This window comes from Pteropus vampyrus, unplaced genomic scaffold (genome assembly GCF_000151845.1).
Source record: "Pteropus vampyrus isolate Shadow unplaced genomic scaffold, Pvam_2.0 Scaffold207, whole genome shotgun sequence".
Classification (NCBI taxonomy): Eukaryota; Metazoa; Chordata; class Mammalia; order Chiroptera; family Pteropodidae; genus Pteropus; species Pteropus vampyrus.
Window position 1 is genome coordinate 2,108,710 of NW_011888988.1, and position 20,795 is coordinate 2,129,504.

Sequence of the window (20,795 nt, forward strand, 5' to 3'; positions counted from 1 at the left end):
AAGTTTTTACAACTTTTGTCCCAGACAGTATTTCATAAAACTGTAGTGTGTCAGTTTTATTACGAGGTGAATTTTCATTTACTGCCAAAATTAAACAATGGAGGGAGCGCTAGGAATAGAATTTCCGTAATTTTAAATTTATCTTACATAATTCTAAAAACACTTTTTACCTGTTTTTCTACTTTTCTACTATTTCTTGTATTATAATATAATATCTAACTTAGAAGAAAATTCTACATTGGTATTGTAAGTTTAATAAATCGATATTTCATGATCTTTCACATAGACTGTTTCTCGGTGTTCTATATCTGAACACGTTAGAGGCAGCTGTCTGGTAGGTTTGCAGACTATGGAGATAGTTAGCAAGTTAATGGTGAAGCCTGGAACTCGGAATTAACAACAACAATAGCTATCACCAGTTGTGACAGAAATTTTGCTGTGAACTTTACGTAACTCATTTAATTCTAGCAACCTCGTCTTCAGAAAGTTGTTGTTTCTGTTTTACAAATGAATACATGAAGATTCAAATTGTTAAGCCATTCACCCAAGTATAAGCAATTCTCAAATGGTACAACTGTAATTCAAACCCAGGTCTGCCTGACTGCAAAATCAGTGCTCTTAACATTGTATTGCCCCTCTTGACATAATTGTGTGGGAAATTACTGCGATGCATTGGAACCTTCCAGGTATACCACCAGGCAAGCTATCCCAGAGGACTCCCGGGCCAAATTAAGATGCTCAGATTACACTGTGTGCATGTGCACGTGTGTGTGTGCGTGCATACGTGTGCGTTTTAATCTATTTCAAATTTAAAGTGAGAGGATGAAGATGAGGTAGGGTAGCACACTTAGGGTAGGATGCCAGTAGGTACAGGTGGCAGAACCACGCTATATGAATCCTGGTTTACATAATGCCCATATGTCCCATCTCACTCTTTCTGCTCTATAACATTCCCCAATTATGATGGTGTAACGAGAACGAAAGGTGAGATTCGCACAGGCGCCTAGGGCCAAAAACATGTAACTTGTTTTATGGGAGAAAGGCAGAGGCAAGTATACCTGGTCACCAGTAAAACTTGCCAGTTGGCTTTCTAAATAGCCATAGGTTTTATCTGCATTTCCTAAATAGAACACATGGGTGACAGCTATCAGCCCAGAGATGACATGATCATGTCTTGGGCTTTCTATTCCTTTTCATAGGTAATACTCATTTGTTATATCACATTTTCTATTTATTCTGTCTTTAACATATCTTACAAGTTAGTGACTTAGTTACTGTCTATATTTAACACATCTTCAGAATTCTGCCTGTGTCTCTTATTTCCTTGATCATTATCTATAGTTAACACAGCCTGTGAGTTTTGCCCATATATCAGAAGCTGCTAACTTGCTATTTGCATTAACACTTCTTATGAGTTTCCTCTACCCTGCTCAGTTTTGTGTCTTCTATAGCAAATGCACAATACATAAATATTTGGGTGCAGATAGCCTATGTTAGTATAAAATTCACTCGTGTTTTTTTCAAGTTTATGTCACTTTTCACTTTTCCTTTAATAGATATTAATCAGATACAATATTCTTACTTTCCTCTTGGTTTAATTCAGGGTAGCTATCTTAGAGCCTGCCCACATGCCCTGTTGAACTGGGAGAGCACCCAGGGTTCAGAAGAGTTCCATGGTAAGGAGTTCAGAAACTCTGGTATTGACCTGTTGCCAGCTGAAGATTATTCAAAACTTTGATTAAGACACCTTGAAAGGAAAGATGATTTCCTAATTGCCTGTTTGCAGAATACAAATATTAGATCCATCTCCAAAGGTCCCACTCTTAACCCTCAGTTTCACAAGAATTGTCAGAATGCCCAGGAAAAAACTTGAGGAGACACCAAAACAAAATTCAGAAATAGCTGTCTAAAACCTTATGAAAATTTTTATTGCCTTAAAATCTTAGCTGTTGCGACTCTATTTTAGAAAATATTTAATTGAAAAATCAAAGCCATGTAATTAATCATCTTTAATTACCATTATGAAGTGGCATGCATTAAAACATTTTTCTCTAAATGTAAATTTTTTTTTTACAGAGTAAGGATATATTTATCATGTTTAATCTTATTGCATTGAAAAACAAGTCTTGTATGAGACTTTGTTCCCTCTCCCAAGTATTGTTCTTCATTTGTCATCTTTTTTTTTCATGTTACCAAGTGGGTCACCAGAGGTAAACATGTAAGATTTATAAGGTCAAAGGCTTGTTTCTTTTTGGGTTTTTTTGCTGCATCTTGCCTGGCATGTAGTAGGTGTAATAGTGTACGTGTTAAGCTGCTATACCAAGGAGTCAAATGCAGTGGCTAAAAACCACTAACGACGACGGTCCAGGGTGAGTAGGTAGCTTTGCTCTACAATACCGTTTGGGGCCCGTTCCTTCTTTTGTTTCACTCTGCCCTCCCCTAGGGTTGTGTTCTATTCCACAGGGTCCATGCTGACCCACACACCCTCTGTGTATCTGCTCTTCCGTGGGAACAGCACGAGAGAGAGTACGCCCGATCTGGATGTTTCATGCATAACTTCTGTTTGCCTCCCATTGGCCAGAGCTGAGTCTCATAGTCATATCAGCTAAAGGAAATTTTTGAAGTATAGTCTCCTGTGAGGCAGTGTGTTTCTGGCTAAAACTCAGGTAGTCTTCTGGGAAATGCAAAAACAGAAGACTGGGAGTCATGACTATTAGCAGGCACTAAATAAAGTTAAGAAAAATTTAGAAAACTATAAAATCGGTGTACATTGTAAAATGAAAAACATTTAAGATTTATTAAAATACTTGAAGGAGCAAGTGGTATAGTTGAAGGGTCAGAGACCTGGGTTTGGCACTGTCATTACTAGCTGAAACTCCTGTTATGTTCCATATATTTACACTGGCAGGAATTAGACACAATTACAGGTAAAATGGGTACAATTTCTTTTAATCTCATAATTAAAATGAACAGTTTTGGTCTTTCTTAAACTTCTTTGAAGTGTGTATTCTGCCATTTCAACAGTAATTAGTATTAGAAATAATATGTAGTTTAAATTCTGATTAAAAATTAAGTAGTATATGTTATGGAAAATAAGTATTTGGCTGCAAATGTTTTAAGGCCTTTGTTTTAAACTCTCATATTTCACATTTCCATTGATTTTTAAGCCTAAATGTGTTTACATTCTATTACAAATGGAGGCATTTTAAAACAAACTTTGAAAAGGGGACCTTTTTTATTCAAAAGCATAATACTTTTATTTATGTTCTCTTTTTCTCCAGCTAATGTTGAACTGTCAGTTGCATTGTTAATAATGTTGAAAGTAAAATTTAGTAGTTTCCTACGAAAGAACAGAGATACACTTTGAAGTGTGTATTTTCAGTTCTAATTATAGAAACATATCAAACTTTCTCAAAATTGTAATGGTGAACATCAAATTCTGTGTCTTTATGATAATTTTTTGAGTTTAAATTACCACTTATACTACCCTGGCCCTTTAGAGTAGCTTCTGATTGTAGTTAACTGTTAATATTATTACTTACTTTGCGATAACAAATCAGAACAGTTTTCACATCATTTTTCTAAAGAATTATCAGGTGTTTTTTTACATGCTACATTATGATAGAGTTAAAAACTGAAAACATTTAAATTTGCTTTTCTTAGGACATATCAGCCCAAGGATCATCTTCACAGCTTCCTAAACCTTTTGATCCTGAGCCAGAAGCTAAGTATGGCACACTGGATGTGACTTTTGACTATGACTCACAAGAACAGAAGCTTCTGGTAACAGTGACAGCTGTCACAGATATCCCAGCATATAACAGGACAGGTGGCAACTCATGGCAAGTACACCTTGTTCTTCTTCCCATAAAGAAACAGAGGGCAAAAACCAGCATCCAGAGAGGACCATGCCCCGTCTTCACAGAAACATTCAAATTTAATCATGTCGAATCTGAGATGATTGGAAATTATGCAGTTCGGTTTAGACTGTATGGTGTACATCGCATGAAAAAAGAAAAGATTGTGGGGGAAAAGATTTTTTATTTAACAAAATTGAATCTTCAAGGGAAAATGTCATTACCTGTGATATTGGAACCTTCTTACAGTCATTCTGTGAGTATCTGATCAAATAGCCTTAATACAGTTTAAGTTCATGGTATATAATATGCACTACTTTAAAAAATCTATCATAAACCCAACAACTTTTTCAGTCTATTTTTTACATAGTAATCATACCTTTACAAAGTTTCTAAGCCCTGGATAGGTAGATATAATTTTTTCTCATCTGTAATAGTGGCCCTTAAAGATTATATGATTTATTTTATGTATTTTATTTTATCCTGTACAGAGTCTAGCCCAGTGTCTTAAACATTTGTTCCTTTGTTAAACATTTATTAGATGCTTGACTATGACATCATCTGAACTCCTTATAGAATTTATTGTTTTCTTTCCATGTTAAAACAAGGTAATAATAATATTAAGGACTATCTAGCCCTATATCTTCCTTGATATGCTGCAGAAATTATTTGCTCTCATAGAATATGTTCTGCTGCCTGGGACATGTTTTTAAGCTTTTAAATGTATAAGCCTAAGTACAAGGTTAGAATCTCATTGAACTTATTCCACGCAGCATTTGTTCTTTAGGCGCTTCATTCACAGTAGAACCATATCGTTTTAACTAGTGATCACTCAGAGCAAATAACGAGAAAGTTTAAAAACCATATTAAGAATGGCAGAACATTCAATTTGTCTTTTTACATCTGAAAAATTGCCTACACTTTTTTCTCTCCTGATAAACTGCCAGTATCATTTTTTTAGAAAGGCATTTTCTGAAAATTTCTATTCTGAAATTTAACATTATACTGAGTTATCAACTTTCTCAGTAATGGCTGGTATCATCCTACAAACCCAGAGGGGGTTATACTGTATTTACTATCACCTTTTGGTCTTAAAATTTTTAAACGTTGGAAGCGTTTGTGGCAGACAACTTGTCTCTTTAGTTACGTAGGTCCATAAGTAGGAAGAATTTTTCCCAGGAGTTATACTTAATGAATTACATCAATAGCTATATCTTCACCAGATTTAGATGATTTAGATAAGATTTTGGACTTTAACGTAATGAGATTTAGATTCTACTTTGAACTGATAATATAATAGGATGAGACTTTTAGGAGCCTTGAGCTGGGGTGAATACATTTTACATGTGGGTTGAATGTGACCCATGGGGACCAGGGCACAGACTGGTGGCCATGACTTCATTCTCTGGTATTACTCCTGTGACTGTGTTCTGTTACAGGGCAAAGGGATTTTGAAGATGTAATTAAGGTTACTAATCAGTTGACATTAAGGTGATATATCATCTGCATGGGCCTAACCTAATTACATGAACCCTTTAAAAGAAAAGAGGTTTCGCTGATTGGTAGCAGAAAAAATAAATATACTGCATGAGAGGGATTCAGCGTGAAGTTCTCTGGTGCTGAGCTGGAAAGGCCTGTGGTAGAAGAACCTGCGAGCAGCCTCTAGGAGCTGACAGGGAGGTCTCTAAGAGCTCTGACCACCTGCCAGCAAGAACGTAGGGACCTCAGTCCTACGGCTGCAAGAAACTGAATTTGGCCAACACCTGAATGAACTTGGAAGAAGAGTCTTCCCCAGATCCTACAGATAAGAAAGAGCCCAGCTGAGCCATCCCCTTGAACTCAGCCTTATGAGATTCTTAGCAGAGAAGCCAGTTGAAACCCCCTAGACTTCTGAGGTACAGAAACCATGAGATTATAAATGGGTATTTTAAAACCTACTAAGTTTGTGGTAACTTGTTACACATCAATAGAAAACTAGTATAGCCCACAGGGCCTAAAGTATTACTATCTAGCCCTTTACAGAAAATGTTTGCTGACCTCTCCTCTAGACAAGTAGGAATTGAAATTGAATATTATATGTGCGTATGACTTCTTTAGTTGAGGTGCATACTCATATAGTCAGATAAAACTCTGTAAGTCTGCTTTCATCTTGGTGGGATATTCTTTACCAATTCATGAAGTTTTCAGTAAATACCCTTATAGAACTATACACACATGCAAATCAAATCTGCAGGTATTCTCTGTTTGCAACCTAATTATTCCCCTTTTATTCCTCTTCATAACTGTTCTCTTAGCATAGATGTATTAACTTAGAAAAACATCATTTATTTAGAAAATAATCTCTGTGAAGAAGAAATATTTACATAAAGTTCAATTATTTTATTTCATTTTCTTCTATTAAATTTATATAAAGTAAAATGGTTTTAAATAAAGAACTGGTTTGATCCCATTTTTTATAAAAATATTTCTATTCCTATTTCTGTATATATTTATAGAATATCTGCAAAATGTTTATCTAATAACAATTTATGGATGGTAAAGTTTAAGGTGATTTTTTTGCTTATATATTTGTTTACTTCTGTATTATTTGTATCATTTATGATAATCATTTCTTAGTTTAAAGAAAAAATAAAGAGTCAGAAAGGGTGAGGGGATTTGGCCCCTGGTCATTGTGGCGAGGATGAATAAACAGATGTGTTTCTAGCTAGAGGGTAAGCAAAGGGATGAGAGGAAGGACGAGGCCTAGTGGAAAACTTAAGTTTTCTTAAGTTCTAATGATAGCATGTACTTAATATGTTCTGAGATGTCTATATTTCATTAAATTCAATTCCATTTTATAGTTGTATGTGAACACAGAGTTATGGGAAGTAGACATGGGAGTGGATGGAATTGGCTCAGGAGTGAGAAGAGAAGGTCCTCAGGAACTCCTAGATTGAAAGGTTGGAAAAAGGAGAAATAAGGTAGGAAGAAAGAGGTAGTAAAATGGCACAAAAGCCAAGAATGAAGTTATGGTGGAAGGTATAATCAGCTTTGTTAAGTGCCGCCAAAGGGTCAATAATCTGAGTAGTGAGAACTACCCCTTGCATTTAGGATATGGAGGTAATGGGGAGCCTTGGAGGGACTAGTTTAAGTGGGGTAGAGAGGCCAGAATCTGAAATAGAGTGGCAATCATGTAGACAACTTTCCCACCAAGTTTGGCTGTGAAAATAGGAAGAGAGGGGGGACAGTATTTGGAAAGTGGGGATTCAGGAAAGATGTTTTTGAAATTAAGAGAGACTTAGGCATGCTTAAATACTAATGTAAATGATGTAACAAAAAGATGGAGTGTAAGATATAGGAGAGTTACTTGAAGAAAGATATGAATTGATGTGTCTGGCATGAACAGAGAAGCACAAATAGTTTCAAGGTGTTTATTTAAATTGTGAACCATGAAATCTAAGTGGAATAAAGAGAGAAGCGAAGCTGGAAATGGACTGATAGGAGGAAGAAGAAAGGTTAGTAGACTGAATGCCCAAGGATATCAAAGAACAACTATGAGAGGAGTAGTTGAGCAAGAAATGTGGAAAGATGGGGACTGTGGTTAGAAAGGAGAATGTTTTCACCTAATGTGATTTGATGACCAGGGTCCAGAGTGATGGTAAGAATGGACATCTGAGATAGAATAAAGGTAAAAATCACTGGAGGTAGATAAGTTGGTCAAGAGAAGCCAGGTTCTTGGATGGATTATCCACATGGACACTGAAACCACACAAGACGGTAGCAGAAATTGAAATATAAAGGAAAATTGAATCAAAGTCATTATTCTCAAAGAAGGAAGAAGAAATGTTCAGGGAATGCAGATGAAATGTTCAAGACAGAATGTCTATGAGGACAGGATAATATGAGCCTTAAAAGAAAAAAGTCATTTTTTCCCCCCACAATTTTAGAGGAACAACTTTAGAAAAAACAGCAGAGAACTTTGTTTCCTGACCCTGAAGCTTTTCAGATATGAAGGAATAATCAGGAGGAAAAGTCTACAGAGGATGATGTATCTTCAGGGAAGAATTGGGTTTCAACAAAAGCAAGATGTTAGGGGTTTTGAAAAGAAACTAAAGTTCTGGAGTTTATCATAGATCAGGAGTACCAGAAAGCATATTGAAAAGATTCTGAAAAGGAGGAGAGTAGTGGAAGTTTGTCTTAGTGAAGAAGTACAGACAACAGAATAAACATTAAAGTAAAAGAAATGACCAGTATCAGGAATTGGCCTTCATTCACATGATACCAAAATGTCATTGGTATTTTGATAGGGATCACATTGAATCTGCAGATTGCTTTAGGTATTGTGGTCATTTTAACAATATTAATCCTTTCAATCCATGAACATGGTATACTCCTTTTATTTATTCGTGTCCTCTTCAGTTTCTTTTTCAGTGTCATAGTTTTCAGAGTACAGTCTTTCTTTCACCTTCTTGATTAAATTTTTTTCTAGGTATTTTATTCTTTTTGATGGAGTTGTAAATGGGATTGTTTTCTTAATTGCTCCTTCTGATTGTTATTAGTATATTGGAACTTGACGGATTTCTTTATATTAATTTTGTATACTGCTACTTTGCTGAATTCTTTTATTAATTTTTGGTGGATTCTTTAGGGTTTTCTATATATAGTATGTCATCTGCAAATAGTGACATTTTTACTTCTTCCTTTTTAATTTGGATGCCTTTTATTTCTTATTTGATTACTGTGGCTAGGACTTCCTATACTGTATTGAATATAGTGGTGAGAATGGACATCCAGATGTCAATACCAATCATAATTTGAGTCTATTAGAATCTCAGATTTCATTTAAATCTGATTTAAATCCCACCTTTATAGAAATTTGTTTGATTATTTCTAATATAACTTAAATTAGTTGATCTTATCTATCTTTGTATACCAAATTTTTAGTACTGATAATTGCTGTATACATGTTGGATGGGTAGATGATTGAGTGAGTGCATGGAATACGATACATGTTATTTCTGAGTTATTGCTTCTTGTGCTTGTTTTTGCAGCTAGTCTTTTTATTCTTTCTGTCAAACTTGTTTTATGTCTTCCTTCTAGATTTTAAACACTTCGAGAATAGCGACTGTATGTTTTACTTATATGGTATTTTTCATAGAACCTAGAACATAGATGTTCAGTGAACACTTGTTAAATTGATTCATCAACATGTTCAGATAAACTTGATCATTTAAAATTTTTTTTCACCAGTTTCTTTTTGCATTTTTAAAAATTTTATTAGTTTCAAGTATACAGTACATTGGTTAGACATTTATATAATTCATAAAATGATCCCCCTAATTGCTCTTTCTCTCCTCTGGCTCTCCACCTAGCCGTTACATTAATGCTAACTGCATTCCCTTTGCTGTGCTCCCCATCCCCATGACCATCTATTAACTACTAATTTGTACTTATTTAACCCTTCACCCCATTCTCCCAACCCCCCAACATCTCTCCCCTGTGGCCATCCCCAGATTGCCTTCTATATTTGTGAATCTGTTTTTGATTAGTTTGTTCTTTTTGTTCCTTAGATTCCGCATGTAAGTGAAATCATATGGTATTTATCTTTCTCTGTCTGACTTATTTCACTCAGCATAATAACCTCAGTTCCATCCATGTCACTGCGAATGGTAGGATTTCATTTTTTTAATGGCCAAGTAATATTCTATTGTATATATGAACCCCAACTTCTTTATCCAGTCGTCTGTTGATGGCCATTTAGGTCGCTTCCATAGCTTGGCTGTTGTAAATTGTGCTGCCATGAACATAGGGGTGCATAGATCTTTATGAAATATTGTTTTGGTTTTCATTTTAAATTCTAAGTTTCACATAACATCATTATGTGATAGATACCAGTATCTTTAAAATAGCCCTAATAGGAATCTTTTATGACCAAGAATCAAGTAGTATGCATCTCAAGGTAACTGAATAGGAACCCATCAGGAATCATTTTATTTTTAAATAATAATTGATTAATTAGGGACATATATGCTTATATAATTTCTCATTCAAGACTATAATGCCACAGCCTCTGAAAAATGAGCAAGTTCTTCAAAACTTACTGATCTTTTAGTTACTTGTAATTTCAGCCTTTAATTTCTAAAGTCCCTGTATCTCAAAAATATCCTATCTTTATGTTAATAGATTGAATGAATTTAGTTTGATATTTGTACTATTTTATTTTTAAGAGAGGTAAGTTATTGTTTACATCTATAATTGAAACATACATCCCTCTAAAAGTCATACTTTAGGCTTGTTGCTTGCAAATGCCTTTAAAAACTTAGCTTCACCTATTTCAGGATTCATTGAAATTAACATACTACCATTATCAATAAAAATCCACATTTTCTAAATGTAGATTACACTTCATCATAAAGCAATTTAAAATAAATACTTCTTGATAAACTAATGATCACAGTTAAAAATTACATGAAGGAGACAGCTACACGTGTGCAATTTAGGTCCCTAGATGACAGCAGTAATATGAGTCATGGCTCGTGTTAGTGTAAAACTAGTTATAGACCTGTTTAGAGACAGTTATTCAAAGAGAAATTAAGTGAGTATATGTTATTAGTAGAGAGGAAAAACTAGTCTCACAAGACTTATTATCAGATAAATCAGTGAAAGGGAGAAGCTAAATTAGCATAAAAGGAAGTTTTTGTTTGAATTAGATTCTTAGTTCACAAGATAAAAAGAAGTCAACTTGAAATGTTAAGTCTGAAAAATTTTGAAAATGCAGGAAAAATGAGAAAAGTTAAGTTTTTGCGATTAAAACTTTTTTTTAATATTTAGTGTATGGACTAGAAAACATCAAGGACCCTACCAGGATTCATTTAGTTCAGCTACGCAGCCACTTAAACTGTAGGCCACCAAGGACCACTGTACACCTCATTCTTGTTTTGTGTGTATTACTTTTTCAAAAATAAACCAGAAAATTAAAGAATAAGCTTAAAGTACAGGTATTATTTTTCTCTTCTGCTATATTTTATTTTATGCAGTTAACTTTTCCAAGATACTGATTTAAGTTGGTTATAATACTAACAAGACAGATGAACACAAACTTTACAGAAAGTACTATTTGATCATTTTAGACTGGAGTCAAGATTATGACAGGTAAATTCAGGTCCAAGTGAGCAGCCTATTCTATAATTAAGGACACTCTAAAATGTATCAAATAGAGCAAGAGCGGGTAAAATAGGGTTTTTACAGAAACATCGTAGGGGGATACATAACATTCAATTCTAAATATTGACTACTATTTAAAAGTTGTTCCTTGGAAGATCTAAATGGTGAACATCCTGAATACATGCCTTCATTATTACAAACAGCTGTGAAATTATACTTTTTTTTACTTTAAAGAAGCACTTTATTACATTACCATGAGCAATTATCTTCTGGATTGTTTCACAATAATAATAAAATAGTTGTATCCACTGTGCTTCTTATTTGTTATCTTACCATTTGGTGGGTGGATGATAATTAATGAACAATAACATTGAATGAGGTTGTTCTTGAGGTCTACCCTTTACAATAAGAGAAATAACAAAGAGAAACAACATTTTATTTTTTCTTGTCATTTTTTCCCATCATGTTTATGTTAAATAGCAGGGATTTTCACATTTAAAGTCTTGAAAGATAATTTAAAATAGGTTCTTCACTGAAGAATTATTAAAGTAGTACTAGTTTTGAAAAATGGTAGATACGAAAATGTATTTTATCAGAATATGTTTTTATAAACCAACCAACAGAAATGATATTGCTTATACTCTTTTCCCCTGAATTAATAATATCTGCCATGACATATATTTTGAGATTGGCAGAGTTTAATGTTACTTTTTCAGAGTAACGCCTATTTAGACATGCAGTGAGAATTTGAAGAGAACCGATAAATACTCATTACAAAAATGTTTTTTTCTTTAGATAACTTGAAATTTAGAAAAGACAGAGTTTTACACATGACACACTGTGTTCTTATGGTAGACTGTGAGCTTAGGAAATACTGAAAACAGAACATTGTAAATAGGTAAGATATATCTGTAAAAACAATGACAAGCCTAGTACAAAGGAACTTAATGTTTTAAAGATTAAAGTTGAAGGAAATCTTTTATTAGTGAGGTTTTAGTCTTATCTTCACATTTGTTCTGTGGATGCTGTAGAGACATGTAATGAGCAGAAAAAATATCTATTTGAAAGTTACACTTTATTTTACTCTATTCAAAGCAAAGAATAATTCTGGTCATAAAACGAGTGTACATGATAACCCTTGATATGAATTCCTGATGCTGTTTATGTTAAGCGGGTAGAGTTAAGTGATTTCTGTCACCGAAAATGAGCATAGCCCTGCAAGTGTGCTCATTCACTCCCAGGAGCTCCCGTCTTAGCAAAATACATTTTTAGGTGTTGAGCGTGCAGAGATGTTTTGCTGAAAAGGCTAATTCTCCATAGTACACTTCTTAGCAATTGGGGTAGTAATGCTACCTGGCCTGAGGACATCAGGTCCGTTTCATTTAGCATCATTTTGTTATGACATTGATGAGATACTCTAGAAACTTAACTCTTGTTTATATCAATTAACCTATGGTAAAATCAGTTTTGTTATATGTTGTTTGGCTTAAAGTCTCAGAATCTATCAACATTGTTAAAAGTGAGGACTTACTGTACTTCACAAGGTCATGATGATTAAATGCAATAAGGTATGTGAAAATCTTTGTAGAATAGAAATATTGTTACCCGAATAAAAATAGGTATCCTTAATTTAATTTGAATTATTCTACCATAATTTATTGTTTTATAGTATAAAGATATTCTCTAGTCTTAAAAAACATAATGATTTTTGTCTTTCCTTTACCTCATAGAATTGTTTACATAGGCTTACCTGTTTATAATCTTATCTATTTACAACGTTCTTTTTATAATCTGTCACTGGGGCAACTGATGCTTAGAATGGTACTAATTGTATTTTTTCTAGTAGAAAAAGCTAGAACAGCTTATAGAAACTGAGACTTAGTAAGTGATGCACATAGATTTTTAATTATCTAATGTCAAAATAAAATTATATAACAATCAAAAGTTATATATCTCAGTATTCTACAATAAAACTTAAAGTGAACTACAACTTTAATTTGGCTCATTTTTAAAGGAACAAGATACCATTTAGTTCACGGAGAACAGCATATAGTATAAGTACATTTTTCATATCAAGCAATTTATTTGGGGGGTGTATTCTTTCTTGAAATGAAAGCTGATATTGTTCCTTAAAGTTGCGTTCAAGCTATAAAAATGGTTTCTTTATACCAACTCACTTGTGATTTGTCATAAAAGATTAAGTAATTACTAGATAATGGAAACTACAATTTTAATGCTGAAAGTGTTAGACTTTCACGACCAAGTTTATATTTGCGTTTGGGAGCATTGGTGTAGCATTGAGGTTGGGAATATTTACAGTCCCTGCTTTCACATCTTGGTTTCCTGCTTCTTCTTAACTGTTTGTTCTTGGGTATATAATCAACTTCTCTGTTCATTTTCTTCATTTGTAGAAGGGGATGAAACAATAATAGCTGCCTCATAAAATTTTTGTGAAGGTTAAAGGAGATAATCTATGTAAACAATTTGGAATCTCTCTGGCACAGAATAGGAACTTGGTAAATATTAACTAATGTTTATTTGGTCTTATTCATGTGTGAATAAATTTAGTGTTCTAAAGTAATCTTAGGTGCTACTCCATAAGTAATAATTACTATGATGTGATTTTCAAGTTTCAAAATCTAAAGAACATAGCAATCTGGAAAAGAGAGCAAAAGCATTTAATCCAACAGTACAAAAAGTGTTTATTCCAGCAATACAGGCAGCTAGTAAAATAACTTTTTTCAGGAACTAAATATAATTCAGGCCTTGAATGATTTTAAAATTTAACTTTATAGAAATATATTTTGAGTAATATTAAGAAGTCTGAATTATAAATATTCTTTTATTAGTTTCAAGTATACAGTACATTGGTTATAAATACCTAACCAATGTACCGTATGTACTGTATACTTGAAACTATTAAGGTAGTGTAGTTTTATTATTATTTTCAGGAATAGAGAGTAACTCATGTTAGCAAAGTGTATCAGGCAGCTTAAGCTAGGTTATTCTGAGATAACAGCCTTGAAACTTTTAATGGCTTAAAAACAACAAAGATTTCTTTTTACTTGTGCTGCATGTCCACTGTGTGTCTCTTCCATGTTGTCTTCTCTCTGGGATTCAAACTGATAGCGGAGGTTCTTTCTGAAACTTTGCTGGTTGTCAGACAGAGGATGTAGCAAACTGATCCTTGTCTCTTACAGTTTCAGTCCAAAATTGACATGTGCCACTTCCACTGACATTTCAAGCAGAGGTTGGCAAACTTTTTCTATATAGTGTGAGAGTTGATTTTTTTGAGGGGAAGGGCTTTGCAGGCCAAATATGATCTCTATCGCATATTCCTTTTTTTTTTCCTGTTTTAGTACCTCCCCCCCACCACCAATATAAAACCATTCTTAGCTGTTCTAAAAAAACAGGCCACAAGTAGCATGCAGTTTGAGTGTGTAGTTTGCTGACTTGTGGTCTAAAGCAAGTCATGTGATGTCAACAGTGAGGGGCAGTGAATAATCGTGAAGATGATTCCATACAGAGAATCAGCTAAGACTAATATCTGTAGATTAACACTATTTATAATTTGCATAGCAGTAGTTTGTAAGTAAAGTTTTGTTTTGATAGTGTAAAAATTTGCTCTCTTGAAGCATTCTCTTTTAAATCATATTTAAGTCATAAATTTGCATAGCAAAGTCTTTTCTAAATATTTAGCCTTGTCCAGGGATCACAATTTCACAATCCAGGTTCTTAATTTATAAAAATATTGAACTTTAAAAACTTAGATATATGACAAGTCTTAGTGTAGATTAAACAGGTTTGCCTGAACTGGCACTACCAGTAGAAAATGCAAGGAATGATTTGTTTATCCTTACAATTAAAGATAGTGGATTAACCACATGCATTTATTTCCTCTTCTTTTTGTAACCTCCACTAAAGTGATAATATCATAGTTTATAAAAATAAATACATACGTGTATACCCACAAGGTCAAGGGGAACTGGAATGAGGGCATTAGCAGATGTGAGAGATCCGTTTCTGGAAGACAGCGTGGACGGACGGTGGCACCTGATTCAGCAGAATGGAGGAAAGCTAATAAAAGTGCACGCAGAAAAAGGAGAGAACTGTTCTGACCTGCGGGACCATACATACTTCCAGGTCCCGTGGAGGACAGCATGAGTTGGGGTTAAAAGTGAGAGTCTCTAAAAGTCTAGCTGTCGTATATCCGTCTAGCATGAAGAATAGTGGCAGGCTTGTAACTAGACCTTGGCCAGTAAATACAGGTTTCTTCTCCGGAAAAACTCAGTAATTCTGAAGGAAAACCACCTCATACCAATATTTAGGGTTCTCCAAGGAAATTGCCTGGTCCCCATGTAATCACATTTATGCTAATCAGTGAACAAACACTGTTTCAGTGTATGGTTTTGGATCACTTTTCAGTGATACATTGTTAAGTATGAACAGGCAGTCATGGCTCAGGAGACACTAATGGGAAACTTCCAAGAGGAGATAAAACCCAGGATAAGCAAACAAAAAAATTTACTCTCCAGAAAGAGTATATAAAGCAGAGATGAGAATAAAATTAAAAATTAATTCTAATTAGTTACTTATCATATAGAATATATATGATAAGATTCTATATACATTTCTTCTTAAAGAGCAAATTCTCTGAAAAAGGAATAATCATAGAAGGAAGGGCTTTTATAAATTACAAATATGGTTACCAAAATAAAGCATGTAATAGAAGTGTCAGAGCAGGGATTGGCAAATTATGACCCATGGGCCAAATCCAGCTTGCCACCTGTTTTTGTAAATAAAGTTTTATTAAAACACAGCCATCTCCATTTGTTCACATGTTGTCTATGGCAGCTTTTGTACTACAGCAGCAGAGTGAGTTGTGATGAGTGAGATCATATATCTCATGAAGCCAAAAATATTTACTATCTGGCCCTTTACAGAAAAAGTTTGCTAACCCCTTAGTTAAAAGATAGAAATGAGAAAAATCTCCAGAAATAGAAAAATAAAGACCAAAAAAAGATGAGACACTTAGAAAACCTAGGAGGATTTGACATATGACTAAGAAGTGATTCATAAAGAAAACAGGGGGAAGGGAGTTGTATTAAAATACAAAAAAAAATTGCCAAAGCTAAAGGGCTTGAGTCTTCATAGAAAGGACCTGAACAATAAATGAAAAAGGCCAGACTTAGACACATGGTTGTGAAATTTCAGAATACCAAGGGTAAAAAGAAGATCCTAAAAGTTCCCTGGTAACGTAAAAATAAATGAAGATCAGAATGGCCTCAGAATTCTCAACTAGAAAGCTAGATGCCAGAAGACAGTGACGCTAAGGCTTCAAAATTGCAAAGGTACAGTTATTTCACTATAAAAAGTGTTTTATATGTTTTTTTCTCCTTAAATCCTCATCACAACCCTATTAGGTATACTTATTATCCTCATTTTACAGATGACAAAAATGACCTTTAGTGACTATCCCAAATTCACTGTGTTACATTTAATGACATGGCAATCTTTTTTTTTCTTTAGTGTTTTTATTTTTTTAATTTTATTAATTTTTAAAATTAAGTTTATTGGGGTAACATTGGTTAATACAATTATATAATTTTAAGGCATACATTATAATTTGACATCTGTGTTTACCACCCAAAGTCCAGTTTCCTTGAGCTACCATATATTCGATCCCCTTTACCCACCTCATCCTCCCCCGTCCCCTTATATTTGACCCGCTTTAACGGTCTACTTCTCCCTTCTTCCCCTACCCCCTACCCTCTGGTAACCACTAGTCCATTGTCTATATCCCTGAGTCTCTGTTTGTTTGTCCTGTTCATTTGTTGCTTTTAGATTTATATGCCACATATAAGTGATATCATGTGATTTTTAACTTTTTCTGTCTGGCTTATTTTGCTTAGCATGATTATCTTGAGATCCATCCACGTTGTCGCAAATGGCAGTATTTCATCTTTTCTTATGGCTGAGTAATATTCCATTGCATATATGTACCACAGCTTCTTTAGCCAATCATCTATTGTAGGACACTTTGGTTGCTTCCATGTCCTGGCCACTGTGAATAATGCTGCTATGAACATTGGTGTGCAAATATCTTTTCAGATATGGGTGTTCAAGTCTTTGGGGTAAATACCCAGTAGAGGTATTGCTGGATCATATGGTAAATCAATTCTTAGTTTTTTGAGGAACTTCCATACTATTTTCCAAAGTGGCTGTACCAGTTTGCAGTCCCACCAGCAGTGTATGACTTGGCAATCTGTAAGTATTCCCAAACCCTTCTAGTTTCTTTTCTGTACTTCAGAGGAGTACCTTTCCCAAATTCCCTAGAGTTCTGAATGTTAATCAAGTTCTACCAATTAAATGCATTCATGCATGATTTGCAAGGTGAAAAGTGAAGCAGAAGCCATCTTCCTTCTGTTTCAGGGCAGGCAAGTTCAAGGAAAGATGTTTTTCCCCCTCCGGCAACATTCTAATCGCTAGTTTCCGGCTTCATGGATGCCAAGAGGTAATTGCAATGGCAATGATGACTTCCCGATCCCTTGATTGAACTAAAATAATTGTTTTCAACCCAATAATTTAAGAACCCCCCAACCTCCTAGTAAATGTAGTAGCTCCTTTGGTGGGTCAGTTTTCAGTGTTCAAAGAGTCATTCCTGCAGACCCAGCCTAGCCCCTGCTCTTACAGCTCTTCCAACATATTTGTAAGCATCTAATTTCTGAATTAAATCTCTTCTACCTGAAGTGATTTCTGTTTCCTTCGCTGAACCCTGACTGACACAGTTCACAGTAAAGGATTAGTGTTAGCACTGGAATAAGATCTGAGATTTTTCAGATTTTTAAATGTCGATCTAGGCAGTCCATGCTATACAAGGCCACTGTCAGTTATAACCAGGATTTGATTCTAGCTAAGATTATTTGTAACATGTAATTTCTGAGAATAATTTCATCAGTAAAAGAGGGGAAAAAAGCAACATTCATTTACTTTCTTCTGTTATAATAGTACTTCCTTGTGTTGGGTACAATTTTTAGCACTTGATGTATATTAACCCATTTAATCCTCACAATTACTTCTGTTAATAGATGTTTAGCCTTAATTCATAGCTGAGAAAGCAGGCACAGAAAGGTTAGCTGAACTGCCCAGGATCACACACCTAGTAAGTAACAGAGTAGAGATTTAAATCCATCTGTCTCCATACTCTGTGCTATTCTGTAGTTTATCATTACACGTTATATGACTAAATTTGACCTAAAAGAGGATTGAATTTGTCTAGGAATGGTGATCGGACCAACTTGAAACTATGAATATGTCTTTACTCCCATGTAATTTGTTTTTATTAGATATAAAAAGTTCAGAATCTCTAAAATGTCAAGATTGTGATTTTTAGAGAAAAAAGTACAATGTAAAATAGATCCAGAAATGAAAACTAAAATTGCTTTTTTATAATCAACACTGCTATCCTGCTGAGAATATAACCAAAACAATTTCATGAAGAGTGTTGGATTCCCTCTTTGCTGCTGTGTACCATTTCTTTTTAAATTTTGTTTTGGAACTGTTACATTTCTTGGGTGTTATTTCCTTCTGTAGCTTTTATGATTCTGAACCCTAGACTGTATCCTGAAGTATGTTAACTCATTAACAATCCTAAAATCTCACAGCTCAGATCAATTTAACAGTTTGCTAAATTGTGTTGGTTACATATATAAAAGTAGAGGCATTTGATGGTGTTATGTTCTTAGTGAATGGCATTCTCAAAACAGCGATTCGAATGTTTAAAATGAGAAAGATGATAAAGTTTTCGTCTGTTTTCTATATTTCATCAGATCTTTTCATCTTTTATTATCTTTGGTTTCCTTTTCAAATATTTAGCAATGTATATTCTTTGGACATTAAAAACATAAGAGGGAGAGGGTAGAATTATAAAATGTCCATGAAATGATAGTAAAAATATGAAGTTTCCTTTTTAGATAATCCCACACCCTCATTTAAATAACTGAAATTACCCATGAAAAGATAGAGATTACATGGAGTAAATAGTTGCATCAGTTAAGATTCTATTAGTCTCAATTGAATGCAGACCAACCCAAAACAGCTTGAACGATATGGAAGATCCAGAGAGTAGGCCTGTCTTCAGGCACGGCTTGATCCAGCGACTCAATATCTCTAACGTCCTAGATTCTCTCTCTCTACTTGTTTATAATCAAGGTTCTACTTCATAACCAAGGTTCCACACAGTGGCTCTCTTCAAACTTTGTGTGCCTCACTAGGTTACATGCCCCTCCCGGAATCAGTCACTGTGGCTACAGAGATGGGCTGTACTGATTAACTTAAGCTGGGCAGTGGGTCATCTCCCAAACCACATAAGCTAAGAGACGGAAAGGAAGGAGTGCATTCACTACTGGAAGGAAATGGTGGATCGATGCTGGGGAGGTAACCAGCTAACATCAATATAATGTTTATTTAAATTTTTTAAAATAAAATTTACAACTTTAGTAATTAGACATACCATGGGTGAAATCCAATTTTAATCAGTTTGAGACTACCTCACAATCAGGCATACTTTTCTGCACATCACTTTAGGAATCTTGAGTTCTGTGTTTCATGAAATTAGTGTCTTTCTCATATGCTTAATTGGCTATGAGCTAAATCCTGAAAATGATGATTCTCAATCCTGCTTACACCAGTATGACTTAAGGAGTTCTTAAAAATAAAAGTAAACAGGTTCCCAGTTAGACCTGTTGAATCAAAAACTTGAAGAATTGAGGCTAGAGTATCTCTATCTTTAAAAAGCTCTACAAGAGATTAATACCTGAACAGCATTGATTGTCATTGCACTATAGCATCTATCTTATCTCCACATCTTACTCATCACTGTTATTTTCTGGATAGCCATAGGGCTAAAATGAATCATGGCCAAGTTCTGAAACATCTGTTGCATCTGACTATAAGATTTAATATGAAACACTATATCATTCAGAAAACTCAAAACTAATTAGTAGTATAAAATATTTTTCCAAAACTATCTGTTCAAATTACAACCAACTAAACTATTCAAAAACCACCTCTAATACAAATATTTTTCTTTAAAATATTTTTAATGAGAACTGGAATTTTTATAAATTATTTTAAAATAGGCCTTAATAGGAAGAAATGGTATGCAGACTAGTTAGTGTTAAGTTTCATTGCCTTTGGCTTCTTTCAAAACTTTATTTTCAGATATAGTATAAAATGTTAAAATTATTTTCTTTATTCATTAGAAACTTGACGTATTTCAAGATCAGGAAAAAAAAATAATTTAAAGGGGGGATTAAAGTTATTATGGCTATAAGAAAAATGTTTTAACCAAAAAATATTCATTATATGTAACCTAGACTCTTACGGGTTAGATTTTCTTTGGGTTCAGTTTATTTAAAGTTTATATAGCACCAAGACATTAGAACTAAATTTATTCAGAAATTGACAAATTCAGCATTTCCTGGGCCTCGCTGGTCTTTCAGGAGCACAAATTTTGGAAAATATGCCAAGTGGCCCGTTAGCAGTCGTCGAGGCCATCTTCAGAATGTAGTCCCAACTGGGCTGTCTTGAATTTCACACGAAAATGGCATAGATAGGGAACAAAAATAGTGTTTAAAAATTCGTTCCAGAATAATACACATCACGATAGAGTGAAATAAGCAAAACTGTATCTCTAGCTGTTAACATTTCATTTCCTAGGAACTGCTTTGAATGCTCTATGAGGATATATACAAAAACAGCAGTAATAACAGGTGAAATAACTCACGTAGCTAG

General features: G+C 34.2%; 1 protein-coding gene across 4 annotated transcripts in view; it reads left to right on the forward strand.

Moving 5' to 3' along the window:
* Positions 1-20,795, forward strand: part of SYT14 (synaptotagmin 14) — a 169,962-nt gene that overhangs the window by 117,550 nt on the left and 31,617 nt on the right. For all 4 annotated transcript variants that reach the window (XM_011372455.1, XM_011372456.1, XM_023537969.1 and 1 more), the window contains one exon: positions 3,664-4,113. In XM_011372455.1, the coding sequence (XP_011370757.1) occupies positions 3,664-4,113 (450 nt within the window). The remainder of the gene's footprint in view (positions 1-3,663; positions 4,114-20,795) is intronic.